Below are 15391 nucleotides of genomic sequence, written 5' to 3' on the forward strand. Positions count from 1 at the left end.
ACAACTAAATATATTTAAACAAGTTCTAACTTAAAAAGAGGCAAAAAATATAAAGAAGACTTGCCTGATTTTAAAAGTTAACGCATGACTTGAGGTTCGAGACGCGCTGCCATTCTTGTTCCAGAGTCACTCTGCAATAAAAACATAAATTATTTAAAAAAAGATTTCCATAAACTGTGCTTTATCACAGATTTGACAGAGCATGTGTTGCACTCTTCCTGTTTGTCAGACTCACACATGTGAGTCTTTGCTAATAGTGCAAAGTTCTTCACAAGCATCTTCGACAAACATCTTCCAATCTGTTGTGCAACTCCACACAGACTGCGCACAAACTAACATCACACGGCAATTATGGAAATACACAGCTGACTGACAACACGCATGATGACCGTAAACAGTCAGCCACGATAAAAGCAAAGTCCCTTTAAGGCATAGTATTCTATAGTCTTTGATAAAGGTTCTACTACTAGTACTACTACTACTAATAGGTTTAAGAATAGTTAAAGATTATACGGACAAATAAATAATATTTTATGCGTTCTTGATTTTTTTTCTCAGATTTGTTGTCCATGGCTCTTATTTTGAAATGTCTTGCGGAAGTGAGTCAGTTGCGTCTTCAGGATGGAGGGGTCTGTAGCAAACGGCATGTCGGCGCCTTCACCTGGGGCTGGGTGATGTGCTTTTTATGTAGCAAAAAAGAAATGATACTGCGAGATGATTGTTGGAAGTGGGAAAACCTTTTGCGGGGAGCATGCAAATGCTGTATGTGAATGAAATACGTTATAATGGCAAAGTTATGCTGCTCTGAATGGATTCACTACTGCTTATCTTGCCCCTATTAATATTAGTAGATCAAATAAGTTATTGTTTTCTCAAAATTTGATGTAATTTCCTTATAGGGTGAAGAGAGTGAGAAAAAGCGAATACCCTGTCCTCTGGACCCCAAACAGTAAGATGTTCACTCTTCTAACGAGTTTGAGAAAGTTTCTGTAGTGTTTTAAGTAGTTCAGTCCAAAATGAATCAATGAAATGATTCCAGAGTTTCAGATTCATGCATACAGAAATGTTATATCTGGCTTGAATATTTCTTAATAAATTAATTAATATGAAAATGGACAAATCTAGAAGTGAATGAATGAATTATGACTGGTGTCAACTGATTTTTAGCTACATTTTGCATTTTAAGGACTTTGATATAAATATATGTAATTATTTTACATTAAGGACATATTTGAAACCTAAGAAAAGGTGTATTTTAAAATTAACCTCTGTTTCCTGCTGTCATAGTCAATATGAAATATTGAGGTACAGTCTGAGGTGGTTTTAAGGGTCATTTAATGTCAGCATTTTTAAATAAAGAGAAATAAAATGAATTGTACATTTGTGTTAAGAACATTAGTGATCATCTATGATTATTTTAAAAGTTACATTTTGATTATTCCTAAAACTTATAACAAGTAGAGTTTTGTCCGATGTCTCAGTGGCAGACTTTGAACTTTTATGTTTGTTATATTCAAAAATCTTCTCTCCTGACTTAAACGGCACTGTATTTGAAGATAATTTGGCTAAACACCTGAAGAAATGTAATTCTAAGGAGAAATTGTATGTATAAATAATTCCACCTACAGTTATTTCTGAAGAATACTTAATTTTTTTGGCGTGATGTTTTTCTACAACATTAGAAAAATAAAATCCATGTGGCATAACACAATGCTTTTTGTGTGAATGGCTGCTATGTTTGATTTGATTATAGATTTATTATGTGAAGGACATCAATGCAGGTTCTGCAAATGAAGATGAACCCATAGAGGAGGTGATTGTATTGCTTATGAGAGCATTTGAATCTAGATTTCATGGCTTTAATTAATAGATATGCGTTTAATAATGATGCATCAATGCAGATAACGATCGCTGAACGATCCAAAAAGGAGCTGGATGAGTTGATTGTGAAACTCAAAACTGCACTGAAAGGTATCCAACTGTCATTTGAGTTTTATCACATGACTATTAAATCTGGTTATGTCATATTTTATGTAATTATAAAGGATTCTTACGTGTTTACCTGTTTCCTCGGGACTAAATACCAAACTCGTTGAAAACATAATCTCACATTCTGCTCTACATGAGCCTCTAAGTGACCCAAAGAATGGAGATTCTGCCTTTAAACATCTCAAGCAACAGGTAAAGCACTCCAGAACTGCTAAAGCACACATACTATATATAAATAGTCTTGGTTATATCCTTATTTTAAAGAAATGTTACCCGGTTTTACAGGCTTCAATTCTGGGAAACATGGAGGTTTTAGAACTGCTCAGCCCAAACAGATGCTACATAGAGTTTGGAGCAGGGAAGGGAAAACTGTCCCACTGGATTCACATCGCTCTTAAAGCAGCTGAAAATGTCCATTTTTTACTTGTGGAAAGGTCCAGTACTCGCTTTAAGGTGTGGTGTCATTCACATGAAGCTATTCTTTCCTCAAGTACAGGAAAAAATATTGTTCTTTCTACTGGAAAGTAAGGTTAAATTTCAATTTCATGTCTTTTTAAGGTAGATGGCAAGCACAAAAATGCAGGCTCAACTTTTGATAGGCTTCAGGTTGATATTCAGCACCTTGATTTACGTGAGTTAGCTTCTTAAACTAGTCCTAATTATCTTAATCTTAAACTTCATCTTCTCATAAATAAGATTTCTTTTTTGTACCTTTCAGGGAATGTCCCTCTTCTGAGAGAAAAAGGACTTCCTGTTATTGGTGTTGGGAAGCACCTGTGTGGTGCAGCAACTGGTAGACAAGATTTCAATAAACATCATTACGGTATCAGTACTACAAGATTGAGTTTTGTCAACTTGTCTCCACAGATCTGGCCCTTCGGTGTTTATTTGAGCACAGCTGCTTCGACGAAGATGATGAACCTCCAACCAAGCGTGTAAAACTCCATCAGAATGAGGGTGCTTGTGATGATATTAAGCCTGTTCCCTCAACCGAAGGCAGGGAAACTGGTGAAAAGCTCATAGTGTCAGGACTGGCTATCGCTCTTTGCTGCCACCACCGTTGCGACTGGAGACACTACGTGGGAAAAGAGTTCTTCAGGCAGAGAGGTCTTGGACCGGAAGAGTTTGCTGCCTTTCAGCGCATGTCGAGCTGGGCCACTTGCGGGATGAGAAAAATTGGCTCCAAGACAACAGAAAAACGAAGTGAACATAAAACCGGTGAAGAGGAAGAACATGAGATGAGCGAGGAAGCTTTACCAGATACCCTCAACAGGTGAGTTTTCTGCTGATTGACCAATACAAATTGCATTAATGATCTCATTTGTAAACGTTTTTCTTGCAGTTTGATGTCAGTTGAAGATTGGGAACAGATCGGACGGCTTTGTAAACAGAGTGTATTACCTTCAGCAAAAAGGCTTTGAAACTAGCCTGAAATACTACACAAGCAGAGACATTTAATTGGAGAATGTGTTACTAACTGCCGTTCCAGCAGCCAATCAGAATAGAGAGGAGTCTCAACAGCCTTCTTAAACAAAACAAACAAGCTCAAGTGCAGGACACATATGCTTCTTTTTATTTGATCAATGTTTATGGATTTTATTTTAGCTCATCCACAAACATTAGTTATGACATACTAGCAGAAAGCAGCAACTCCAACAAACAGCATAGACAAGACATTTAAAAGACGTGAAGTGCCCTTCACAGAACAAAACTTGACATGATGGACCGGAAGATCAAGCCTGAAGGCAGACAGAAGCCAGCATGCAAGTCACAAAGAAGATGCGGTCTCTGACACGCCTTCCAACATCACATTTAGCACTGATGTGAAAAAGTTTGGGATCCTGCAAGAGACATTTAACACAAAAGATGGTCTTTAAGGGGCTCTCAAGGCTTTAATTTCATGTTTATTTCATTTATTAAACAATAAGTTCTGCTACCAATTTTGCACACAATACATATTGAGTACGGCATAACCTCTTTTCCGGGCCTCTTGGATGTAGAAGTGCATGAACTCGCGACCAAACATCTCCCTGTCGTTCTCTTCTTCATCTACATCCTCTTTTAAGTCAGGAAGTGTCACATCATGTGTCAAAGGATTGTCACGGAAATTCACAAACCTGCAGAATGAGCATTTTAAACTTCGTAATCGTAATCATTTATAAAATGCACAAGTATGCAGACACGAATGCATCACCAATACTTAGCAACGCAGTCCAAGAAGCATTTGCATTCTTGTGTGAAATAGATTCCAGGGTTTCCTATAGAAAAACTGTTTTGTATTCATCAAGTTTTTTTATTGGTCCCCAAGGACACTCTACAAATTGAACAATACTTTAGTGCTTACCTGAGATTACTCATGCCCTCCATAAGTGGAGGAATGTCTCGTAGTTTATTTTTGCTCAGAACTAGCGTGTCCAGACTTTGCATGTGACTGATATTGTCTGGCAGGTACTCTAGTTCATTTCTTGGGAGCCACAAGGTGTGAAGTTTCTCCATTCTAAATTGGGACGTAAAGTTCATAGGATTTATTACAAAATCTTGGTTCTGTTAGTAGTACATTGACAGAAAAGGTAATGATCTGAAGTTGCTTGTAGTTTAGTATTTTACCTGTGAATATCTTCTGGCAAACTTTCCAACATGTTGCTGCCCATGTCTAGCCATTCTAGAGAAGGAAGGTTGACCACACAATCTGGAATGGTGGTGAATAGGTTCATGGAGAGGTCCAAGTGATACAGCTTCTTTAGATTGCTAAGCTAAGGAAATTAGATCCAAGCAAGCACAGGCAGTAGGTATATAGAGCGTTTTAAAGACCAAATATGCGGTGTATACATATGTGTTCAATGTTATTGACCTGAGTAGGCAACTCATCCAGATCTTCGTTCATTGCAAGTTCCAGTTTCTCCAGATTTTCACAGCAACCAAGTTCTTCTGGTACGTAGCTTACTCTGTTAAAGCTCAACAACAGCTCTCGTAACCGAGATAGTTTGCCTGTTATTTATAAGAGCATATCTGAGAGTTACTTTGGCTAAAGAAAGTAAAAGTTTGTACAAATGACACCCATTTTTGTACTGACCGATTTCTTTGGGAATTTCTGTGACTGAATTGCGAGACAAGTCCAAGACTAGAAGACTCTCAAAGCTTGAGATGAACTGTGGGATTTTTTGAAGTCCTATTCGGTGTAACTGCCATTCTTGGATCTGGGAGAGTTGAACCAGAGCTGGAGGAAGAGTCTGCAAAAAGAGTGCAAACAATGAAAACCAAACACTCAATAGGATTTTTTTTTTAAAGCCAGTAGGCTGCTATATCTGCGAATACGTGAGCAGTTTGAAAGCATTGTTTCCGAACTTTTTCTTTTAGAAGTCAGGGGTGTCCAATCCTGTTCCTGGAGGGCCACCACCTTTCTGCAGAGTTTAGCTCCAACCTCCATTAAGCACACCTGAAACCGCTTAATCAAGGTCTTCAAAATGGCTTTAAATACGCAGGCAGGTGTGTTGGAGCAGCTTGAAGCTAACCTTTGCAGGAACTCTAGAAGCAGGATTAGACACCTTTTGCTCCAAAGTCCTGCCCCAAACCATCCCTGCATCTCAATGTTCATACTATCCATCCTAAATAGTATGTGAGATTACAATAAGTGTGTCCCAAAGCATAGAATGTTGAAAAGAGTATGCCAAAAGTCCCCGGATGGTTTACTATTTCAGGTTGATTTTTGAAGTGTGGATCCGTGCACACTCTAATGGCTAAAATTGCCCACAATCCATTGCGCTATGGTGAAGGATTCGGTCCAGAACCACAAACACAAATAAAATGTGTTAAAAACTACAAATGTAGCGGATGCGCGCGATTGACGGTTAGGTAGAGGTTTACAAAAAGGGGTTTGAGTTACTAATAATCAACATTTAACCTGGTAAAAAATATTTATTTATTGTTATCCGTGTTATATTTCATCTGCAACAGCAATGTGAACTTTTATAAACATCCATTTGGTTGTTAACTTTTAAATGCATCATTATGCAGAAAATATGAGCGGAGTTCTCTGCATGAAAGACACGCGACTGGCAGATCAATGTGCTACTTCTTTTCTCTCCAGTACGGTAGGAAGTTAAATGAAATGTGGAGGATGTTAACTGTGACAAGATGATTGATAGGCCAGTTTACTGTAACAGGTGCGACAGATTGGTCCTTTAAAGAAGCAATTGTGTGACATGACAGTATGTCCCAAAGTGTGCCTACTCTTCTACTACACACTCAAAAGTGTGTACTTTTTCTTCACCAAAAGAGTACATACTTTAAGGGTGTAGTATAAGTAGGCACATTGAGACGCAGCACATATCATAGACCAAGGGTGTTCAATCCTGTTCCTGGAGGGTCAGTGTCCTGCAGAGTTTAGCTTCAGCCCTAATTAAACACAAACTCTGGAGGACATTGGCCCTCTGGGAGCAGGACTGGACACCTCTGCCTCAGTCTTTGCAGGTACGCTTTACTTTATGAAATGTTGGAGAATATTCTGCACCAGTGTGGGCTCAGAAAAATGGTATATTGAGGGTGCTCATGTACCTAAAATAACAAATGGGGTTGTCTGGTTCTGGAGCATTGGATTTTGACTTCTAATTTGAAACTGACCTCAAACTCACAAAGCACAAAATGCTTTACCTTCCACTCCTCCTTTTCAATACGCAGGATGACACGTCCTTCCTCTGTCACTACTTTTCCCTTTAGCTTGGCCAAAGTGATGCGATCCTCCCAGGCACCTGTCAACCTACGCCAAGGATTTTGAACTATTCAAAAACGTTCCTTATACTAAATCTGTTAATGGAGGTTTCAGGATAGACAAAAGCACAGTCTATGAAGTGGTTCTCAACTGGTTCTTCAGGATCCAGATTTTACATTGGACATCAAGTGGCAACCCAACACAGTAACAGACCTGAAAATCACATTTGATGCAGTATGGTTTGTATCTTCTTTTAACTTGCATAATTTAGTTCATGGTTTTTAAGAGATGTGGTCATGTCAAACAACTTTCCATGTTGGCAAATTTGACGAGCTTCTACCAAGTAACAAATTAACCATAGAGTTTGAGTGGACTCTTAACCTTTAATGCTGGAAAGTATTAGTGTTCGCACTTAGTAACCGGCAATGCTTTTTTTAGGTCACGACCCACCAGTTGAGAACCATTGCTTTAAAATAAATCATTATGCTTCCCATGGGATACATGACGGTAATGGACGTACCTACCCACTGCTTTCCTGTCTCTCTGCTCTCTCTCCTTCAGTTCATCTGTGCTTTTCTTTATCCTGGTTTCCCACAGAGTCTTGATAGAGTTCACTGTCCCATAGCACACCGTGACCCCCGTCATGATGATACAGAGCCCCAAATATCACCTCACACACACAGTATGCTAGGGCAGCAGATAAGCTATTTTACCGGCCAGGAAAATGTATGTGCTGCATGTTGTTTTGGTTTGAGATGATAGGGCACATTTGAGTTAGTACTATGTAAATCATATGCTGTGATTGACATTAAAGAAACTGTGAGAAAGTTTGAATTAGCTTGTGCTTACCACTCTCATTGGGTCATATTGTCCTTCCAGCGCTTTTACCAGGTTAGCTCCCATTTAATATGGAGAAGACAGGCACCAATGGTACAATTCCTCTGACAATTCTAGTAAGTGTGATCTGTGTTGAAAGAATTAGGGTTAGGGTTAGGGTTAATTATCCGCACCGTGTTTGTCACAGGTTTTCCCTCTTGAAGCGTAACTCCGGCCAATGTCCATATTTAACCCGAGACAACACTTAATAGTGTGGTCACATGCTAAAGTTGGCACAAGAGCAGCTGCCGTCTACTTTTGCATACTTAACCACACCAGACGTGCATTTAAGAATAGAGCAATATTAACCTGATTAACAATGAAGCTTAGGACTGTTTCAAAACATTGCTGTTAGATAAATATTTGTACGTCGTGGCTGCTGCTTTAGTAGAATGCTTTAATGATATAAACTAAAAAAAAGAAAGGTGTACAAACTATTTTCACTCAGAAGTTGCTTGTAAATTTGACAATTAATTACAAAGAAATAGCAAGTAACATTGATTTAAACATGGAATTATGAAGTAGAGAAAGACTAAAATAGCATTTTCATGTAAACCTACTCCAATAAATTTATTTAAAACTTTGAAAAATCTTTTTTTATATATATAAAATTGTCACATATTCTTGAGTATTTACTATAACTATACAAATGAATAGCCTACTTGTGCAATGTCGCCTTACATACATTTTTATTTAGTAATTTAGCAGAAGTCATTTAGTCATTGACCTTTATTTGACCCTCTAACTCTAGCACTTTCTATTCTATTTTAATTCTACTTTATCTATATTTATCTTCTTTGTGTGTGTATAATATATGTATGTATGTATGTATGTGTGTATAATATATGTATGTGTGTGTGTGTATAATATATTTATGTATGTGTGTGTGTGTATATATATATATATATATATATATATATATACACACACCTTGCTACGTGTACTGTGTTAGGCTAACCGAGATTTGTCATTTGCCCTTATATATTGTTGCTCTTTTGTTAGTTTTGACTGCTTTTATTGTCCTCATTTGTAAGTCGTTTTGGATAAAAGCGTCTGCTAAATGACTAAATAAACACAAAATTGTACTTTAATTCCAGTTGGCCAGTTAGGTTACTCTTTATACACTGCAAACAAAATGCAAACGGCAAATAAAGATCTGTTTTTATAGATATAGTCCGTGAATGTGTCTGAAGTGGGACTCCAGATGGCTCTACTAGAGCAGTTCACCACCGAATCCTTCAGCTGCCCGATGGCCACGTAACAGACCAGCTTATATCGATCATACAGCAGCTTCTTTACAGCCGTCTTAATACAGTCAGACAGTTCTTTGGAGATGCCAGAGCATGAGCAGCTGTACTCGACAGTCTCCAGTCTTTCATCAACGATGTGTTTGATTATTTCATGAGCTCGGTCAGTGGAGAAGTGTCTTTCTGGGATGGTCTGGTAGTGGATGAGCTTCTCGTCTCGATCTGGTAACTTTTGGCCTCTCGGTTCCTTCTTCATCGTCCAGGTTAAGCTGGATCTCCTTGGGATGGGGATCTGTGATGATGTCCTGCTCTTTCTTTCAGGGTCTTCCTTGGACATTTTCCATCTTATGGTGCTTTTACTTTTCTCTTGGGGTCCCTTCCACTGTTTCTCCTCTTTCTTGTTTAATTGGATACATAAATATAATTGTTACTGTCATTAATCCAATGAAAAGCTCAAGTCTTCAGTGTCACATGATCCTTCAGAAATCATTCTAATATGCTGATTTGATGCTCAAAAAATATCTTATTTTTATCAGTTGAAAACAGTTGCTGCTTAATATTTTTGTGGAACCTGTGATACATTTTTTTTCTTCTTCTTTTGAGTAGAAAGCTAAAAAAGAACATTTATTTGAAATATAAATCTTTCGTCTTTACCATCATCATTTTATGCCTTCTTGTTGAATATATGTGCTAATAAAAAAAATAAAAAAAACTCTTACTGACCCCAAAAATGCATATTACAGATTAAATAGGTTTTTAGTTTAATTTTATTATTAAAAAACTGGATGTCAGATTATTCTGTTAATTTACAATAATAATGAGAAATAATGTTATATCAAGATCTTATTTTAATTTGCAAATATTCTAATTTAAATCAATATTTTTAATTTTCCAATGTGTTATTTGATATTGTTTACAATCCATTATCCAGTTTAAATCAAGTTTTTCTAACTCTGTTGCACCAAACTTTAAACCATACATGTATGGTGTGAAGTTACATTTCAAATTATTTGATCAGTTTTAGTTTTATAGTGAACCTAGAATACAATTAATCCTGTTACGTTACACTATTATTTAAGACATATGAGAAAGTCTTACCTGCATGTTCTTTCTGTAATAGATGCTTAGCTAAACCCCTTTTAGTTTGTGCTCAAGAGATAGAGGCACCAGGCTTTAAAATCTAAGCCGAGAATGAGACACAAGCTCCACCCCCTGCTTAAGCTCTGTTTGACTTGTCGAAGGATCATAAATCTTATCAAATTTACCAGCTGTGCTCATTCCAGCTCCTGGAGTGCAACCGTGTTTTGAGATGGAATAGTAACACTGCTTACTGCTGAGAAACGGTTCCTCAAATGTACAATTTATTAAAACGCTTTCCTTCGTCATTCACACACTCGCACAACAATCCCTCAAGGAAACTCCCATTATTCAAGAGTGGCAGAACATTATGCTCCAACAAGAATCATCACACCATAGACGATGAGAGGAAGTATCGGTACAGATTCCCCACAGCCAGTTTGAATCACATATATTTCCATTTTGCTTTAAAAACACTGGAGTGGAAAGAAAAGCAGTACTGAATAAAAAAAACAATTTAAAAATTATATTTTGCTTCATGAATATCTTTCTTTTTTTTTAGGAATAGCAACATTTTAAATAATATTTCTTTATACCAAATATATTTTCTTTTTTGGAGGGTGACATTTTCATAAGATGAACCTAGACTATTTCTAAATGTTATCCACTAACAAGTATCACTGTTCATTACTGATTTGAAAAACCCTTGTGCAACGCCATTGGAGATTTTACAGTATGTAGTATTACAGTTCATATACAAAAACATCACAGGTACGTTTTCATACTGCTACACTGGGTTCATATTCTCTAACATTCAACAATTCACAATACGTTCTGGTAGATGTAACATCTGATGTCAGTAAGGCAACAAGAGGACAGAATTAAGAAGAAAAACAACAGTTATTAGCTTTATGACGTTGTGGAAATGTTCTTCAGTCATGATGGAAACCAATGGCTCAAATAGCTCAGTGCCCCAGTAACCAAAAAATCTTTAGTGTCGGGAGACAGAGTCTAGATACGTCTAGATGTGCTTGGAGGAAGTGTGCTTTCTACTTCAGATCCAGGACCATGGAAGTGGGGTTTTCCAGGTACGATCTCCACAGGTTGGAGAAACGACACATGGTGGCTCCGTCGATGATCCGATGGTCGGCGGACCAGCTCACATTCATGATGTGCACTTTCACTACCTCGCCCTTGTGGTTGAACCGGGGCAGCACCTGTGGAGAACGCAAAAAAAGATTGTCACTTTAAAAATTGGGCTGCGTTCAAAAAAACCAGTGTGTTGCCTTGGTGCCTACGTAGGCAGCATACTAACTGAAAGAGAATCTCACTGATTTTGAAAGTTATATATCGGCAGCAACTCTGTGGGTCATAAATCTCGCACTGTTCGCAACTGATTCCAATTGAGTTTAGCGTTAGCATGTTGCTAAGCTAACTGAGGAATACTGTAGTATGCGTTAAAACATAACGCACAAATATTGAGTAACATTAAGTACATTAACTACTCTAATATTTTACTGAGTAAATAAATGTAAATTCGTCATATTGGCTTTGTCGACCATTATTTTTTTACACTAACCTTGTTGCAAAGCATTATGGGATTGGCTAAACATATATGTGATTTTACCTTAGTTCTTAGCCAAAATTCTGTACATCATATACGACAACAACATTTTTTTAAAAGCCTTCGTATTGGAGCGCGCTTGTTTTTCCTACATAGTAAGTTCCCTATGTAGGCAACATTTTCTACCTATGTTTAGGAAAAGAGCCGTAGACAAAATGTATAGTAAAAAAACAATTTTAAATCTTTAACAAAACTATTTCAAACGAATGCAACGGTGAAGCTCAATTCACAAACATCTAAAAAGTATGAATAGATATTACAATGCTAGTATAGAAAATGGCAAGAATGCAGCAAATGGGTATGCCAGTATCGGAACAAACCGATATGCCAAACTACATAGTGCAAATTATATGTAAATTGGAATTTTATTGCAAAATTTTACCTGGATTTTTCCAAGAGCACCAATGGCAACCTCAGGCGGTAATATGACCGGCTTTGCGTAGGTTCCTCCAATCTGTCGACAACAACAGCAACGTTAAGGTTACGTCATTTCCTTGTGTAGCTACACAGATAGCACTACATTACAGGAGCAAGCAAAGGTCGTCCTGCAGTTCTTAACTTACCGATCCAATGTTTGAGAGCGTGAACGTTCCTCCCGTGAGGTCGGTGGTCCCCAACTGCCCTGCCGCTCCCAACGTCTGCAGGCGGTTGAGCTCCACTGCGATTTCAAAGACACTGAGCATCTGTACGTTCTTCACATTGGGAACTAGAAGTCCTTGACTGGTATCCATCGCCAGACCGATGTTATGAGCAGCCTGGAGAACGAAGAGCAATCAATGATCTAGCTCAACTGAATTCAAAGTATCTTTATTTAGATGGAAACGGTACCTTATAGGTGATATTTGTGCAGTTTTCATCCAAAGAAGAGTTGAAAATGGGAAAATGGAGGAGACCAAGAGATGCTGCCTGTTTGTGAAGAAGATACTTATATTAAAACCAAGCATAATTGGAGTTTTGCACCCCACAAATCACTTTTATACCTTGATGAAGAACGGCATGTAGCTGAGCTTCACTCCTCGTGACTCAGCCAGGCCTTTCAGCTCGGAGCGCAACCGGACCAACTGGCTCAGATCCACTTCGTCTTTGTAACCAAAGTGAGGGATCTTCAGGGCTGCTGACATAGTCTTTACCATCGCCTTCTGAAAGCCTTTGTTTAAAAAAAAAAAAAAACATTAACAATTCAGCTAATCATGCTGTTCACACTTGATTTCAACTTAAAGTCACCATGAAATCAAATTTTTAAATTCTTATTTTTTTGTGGAATACTGTAGTGTTTATTATAAATAATTTATCCGTGCATTTCATTTTTTTTATTTTTAATCATGTGCTCTTGTAATCTTTAATCAAATACGTTAACCTCCCTTCCCCCTCAAAACGACTCATCTTATCTTCCGGTCACGAGCGATGGTGCAAGTGCGGAGCTAGTGATGTGAGGGTAAACGCTGGGATAAACGACAGGGGGGAAAGCTGAAGCTGATGCTTCACTTTATAGCACTGACACCAGTCATGAGGGAGTACATTACCCCTAAACATTGAAAAGATATTAGGATATTACGACAAAATTTTTTTGTAAAATTAACTAAATTGAACTACTCCTATTCATATTTTTCTTTACTGAGTGAATAATTAAGTCGTCATATTGGCTTTTGTCCGTCATTTTATATTTTATACACTTAACTTGTTGCAATGCATTATGGGATTGGCTAAGCATACATGTGATACTGCCTTGCGGCCAGTTTACTGCTGACAGTTTTAACCATCGCCTTTGTAAGAAAAATGTAAATTGCACTGTTCACAATAGATTTCAAGTGATTTTGAGTTTAACGTTATCATGTTGCTAAGCTAACGTTAAAATGCATAATACAAAAATTGTGTAAAATTACCTAGATCGAACGACTCTCGTTAATGTTTTTCTGCACTGAGTGAATAATTACATACAATCTTCATATCGGCTTTGATTGCACTCACTTTGTCGCGATGCATTATGGGATTGGCTAAGCATGCATTTGATTCTAGTCTTAACCATCGCCTTCTGAAAGTCTTCATTAAAATAAATTTTTTTTTAATTTTGTTGAAAATTTAGATTCTTGCCTTAGAGCCAAAAATGACTGGTGACAAAATTTTACCCATCGCCTTCTGAAAGCCTTCGTTGAAAATTTTGGCGACTGAATCAACTTCGAAATCAAAACACACAAGCAAACAAACCTTTAATGGGTTCAGTGTGGTCTTTGCCTGTGAAAACAGGTTTAGGGATCACAGGAGTGGGTATACTAGGTGGGCTCATCTTCTCTTTGGGCTTTGCAGCTGGAGCTGAAGGTGCTACAGCCGCAGGAGGAGGAGGACGAATCTCCTGGAAGGGCGCTGGGGGTAAGATGGCCCCCGTCTGCCTGGCTAAGAAGTTCAGGATGTCTTCTTTGAGAATGCGGCCATCTTTTCCAGTGCTGATGACTTCGCTTAATTTAATCTGCAAAGATTTTGATGCAGATGGACCATTTTTGTAAATTTTGTTATGGAGAAACAGCACAAAAATCCTCAGTAGATCTAATTTGCTGCACACTTTACCCTCACCCCTACTTGTGGCCATAGCAACACCACTATATTCTCCAACTATGTGACACTGACAGGCTAGCCATTTATCTAACACTCTCCAAAGAGGATGCATGACTGTCTATACAGAAACGAGCTACATCTCATGACCCTGATTTAAAGGGCTACTGCACTGCCTAGCAACTTCCAGTGCTGTGCAAGAGTTTATGACCCCCGATGACAATAGCTAAAGACCACCTCCCACTGATGCTGACGCCATGCTCTGTTTGATTTCTGCAGGCACCCGTGACACCCTGCTAACATCCTACTTTCAGATCTACTTTAAATGACCTAATAATGTTTTGGGTGAAATCGAATATTCAGTGGGAAGCGATGTAGGGCAGGCCTTGATTTAATGCCTCAGGATTTGATTTATTTACTTTATATAATTTTTTTCTTTCATAATGTTGAGTATATCTACGCTTCTGAGAAACATAATAATAAATAGAATTATATGCATATGTGTTACATTAAATATCCTGTTCAAATGCATCAGATTATGAAGAAAAACTTTAAAGCTGTGGTCATTGTGCAAGACACACAAATATATATATTTTTATACATTGCATAGATCATTATATTTTGTTTTTATAATGTGATGTATTCAGTTTTGTTATTGACAACTAAAACTAATAAATACACACATTTTTAACTTTAACACTGGTTTTAGTACAAGATATATTTTTATATAATACATATTTTATTTTTTTATAATGAAATGTATTTCTGAGTTAAACAGAATATTCAATGCAAAATGTTACGAAAAAAAACACAATATCATTTATATAATTTAATATTTTTATAATGTGATGTATAGACTTTTAACTAAAAACATTTAAAAACATTTTGCTTACTAGAAATAAAGCTGAACTGACAAAATATGAATATTAGATGAGAAACTTAAAATGTAAAAACTTAAAAATTTGAAATGTTGACCTGGCAACTAACTGAAACAAAATAAGTTTAAGTACTAAAATTACTAAAACTGAAATTAAATTTAAAAAAATATTTTTAAAAGCAAAAACTAATAAAAATGACAACAGAACATAACAAAATTGCAAAACCTTAACTAAAATTAAAATCCAAAACTGACAATATAAGAAATAAAGCTAATTCAAAATATTAGCAAAACTACATAACAATACTACAATAATATTTAAATTCTAAATTAACACTGGATATGTTTCAAAGATAAATTATACACTTAATTGATAAATAATAATTATTATATATATTTATAGTATGCATATACATATATAAAACCTATGTATACTAATATATATA

General features: G+C 36.9%; 5 protein-coding genes across 10 annotated transcripts in view; 1 reads left to right on the forward strand and 4 right to left on the reverse strand.

Moving 5' to 3' along the window:
- The window catches only part of LOC107588109 (oxysterol-binding protein-related protein 1-like), a 21545-nt gene extending 21162 nt beyond the window's left edge, over positions 1 to 383 (reverse strand). Inside the window, exon 1 of the mRNA XM_016276119.1 lies at positions 65 to 383. The gene's annotated coding sequence lies outside the window, so the exon portion shown is untranslated. The remainder of the gene's footprint in view (positions 1 to 64) is intronic.
- Positions 384 to 622: 239 nt separating this feature from the next.
- On the forward strand, positions 623 to 3430 carry LOC107588056 (tRNA:m(4)X modification enzyme TRM13 homolog). Of its 2 annotated transcripts, XM_016276054.1 has the most exons (8): positions 623 to 762; positions 900 to 949; positions 2046 to 2181; positions 2275 to 2442; positions 2548 to 2620; positions 2708 to 2782; positions 2857 to 3262; positions 3332 to 3430. In XM_016276054.1, the coding sequence occupies exons 1-8, from the start codon at positions 715 to 717 to the stop codon at positions 3408 to 3410; spliced, it is 1035 nt and encodes a 344-aa protein (XP_016131540.1). In that variant the 5' UTR covers positions 623 to 714; the 3' UTR covers positions 3411 to 3430. The 2 variants fall into 2 exon arrangements, with proteins under 2 accessions (XP_016131540.1, XP_016131541.1); XM_016276055.1 differs by lacking the exons at positions 623 to 762; positions 900 to 949 and adding an exon at positions 1825 to 1971 and having other exon boundaries at positions 2075 to 2181.
- A 16-nt stretch (positions 3431 to 3446) lies between these two features.
- On the reverse strand, positions 3447 to 7773 carry LOC107588057 (leucine-rich repeat-containing protein 39-like). 3 transcript variants are annotated; one of them, XM_016276056.1, is made up of 9 exons: positions 7547 to 7773; positions 7218 to 7384; positions 6640 to 6745; positions 5063 to 5219; positions 4841 to 4977; positions 4597 to 4742; positions 4334 to 4486; positions 3964 to 4106; positions 3447 to 3830 (listed from the first exon to the last, which is right to left on the reverse strand). In XM_016276056.1, the coding sequence occupies exons 2-9, from the start codon at positions 7340 to 7342 to the stop codon at positions 3802 to 3804; spliced, it is 996 nt and encodes a 331-aa protein (XP_016131542.1). In that variant the 5' UTR covers positions 7343 to 7384; positions 7547 to 7773; the 3' UTR covers positions 3447 to 3801. The 3 variants fall into 3 exon arrangements, with proteins under 3 accessions (XP_016131542.1, XP_016131543.1, XP_016131544.1); XM_016276057.1 differs by having other exon boundaries at positions 7218 to 7430; XM_016276058.1 differs by lacking the exons at positions 6640 to 6745; positions 7218 to 7384; positions 7547 to 7773 and adding an exon at positions 5502 to 5601.
- A 910-nt stretch (positions 7774 to 8683) lies between these two features.
- Positions 8684 to 9924, reverse strand: LOC107588110 (tctex1 domain-containing protein 1-like). The gene is made up of 2 exons (XM_016276120.1): positions 9919 to 9924; positions 8684 to 9217 (listed from the first exon to the last, which is right to left on the reverse strand). The coding sequence occupies exons 1-2, from the start codon at positions 9922 to 9924 to the stop codon at positions 8684 to 8686; spliced, it is 540 nt and encodes a 179-aa protein (XP_016131606.1).
- Positions 9925 to 10858: 934 nt separating this feature from the next.
- Positions 10859 to 15391, reverse strand: part of LOC107588055 (lipoamide acyltransferase component of branched-chain alpha-keto acid dehydrogenase complex, mitochondrial-like) — a 6657-nt gene continuing 2124 nt past the window's right edge. For all 3 annotated transcript variants that reach the window (XM_016276050.1, XM_016276053.1, XM_016276052.1), the window contains 6 exons: positions 13727 to 13985; positions 12502 to 12668; positions 12350 to 12427; positions 12085 to 12276; positions 11904 to 11975; positions 10859 to 11114 (listed from right to left, as the gene is read on the reverse strand). In XM_016276050.1, coding sequence (XP_016131536.1) covers positions 10947 to 11114; positions 11904 to 11975; positions 12085 to 12276; positions 12350 to 12427; positions 12502 to 12668; positions 13727 to 13985 — 936 coding nt within the window. In that variant the 3' untranslated portion in view covers positions 10859 to 10946. The remainder of the gene's footprint in view (positions 11115 to 11903; positions 11976 to 12084; positions 12277 to 12349; positions 12428 to 12501; positions 12669 to 13726; positions 13986 to 15391) is intronic.

This window comes from Sinocyclocheilus grahami, unplaced genomic scaffold (genome assembly GCF_001515645.1).
Source record: "Sinocyclocheilus grahami isolate Dianchi unplaced genomic scaffold, SAMN03320097.WGS_v1.1 scaffold98.1, whole genome shotgun sequence".
NCBI lineage: Eukaryota > Metazoa > Chordata > Actinopteri > Cypriniformes > Cyprinidae > Sinocyclocheilus > Sinocyclocheilus grahami.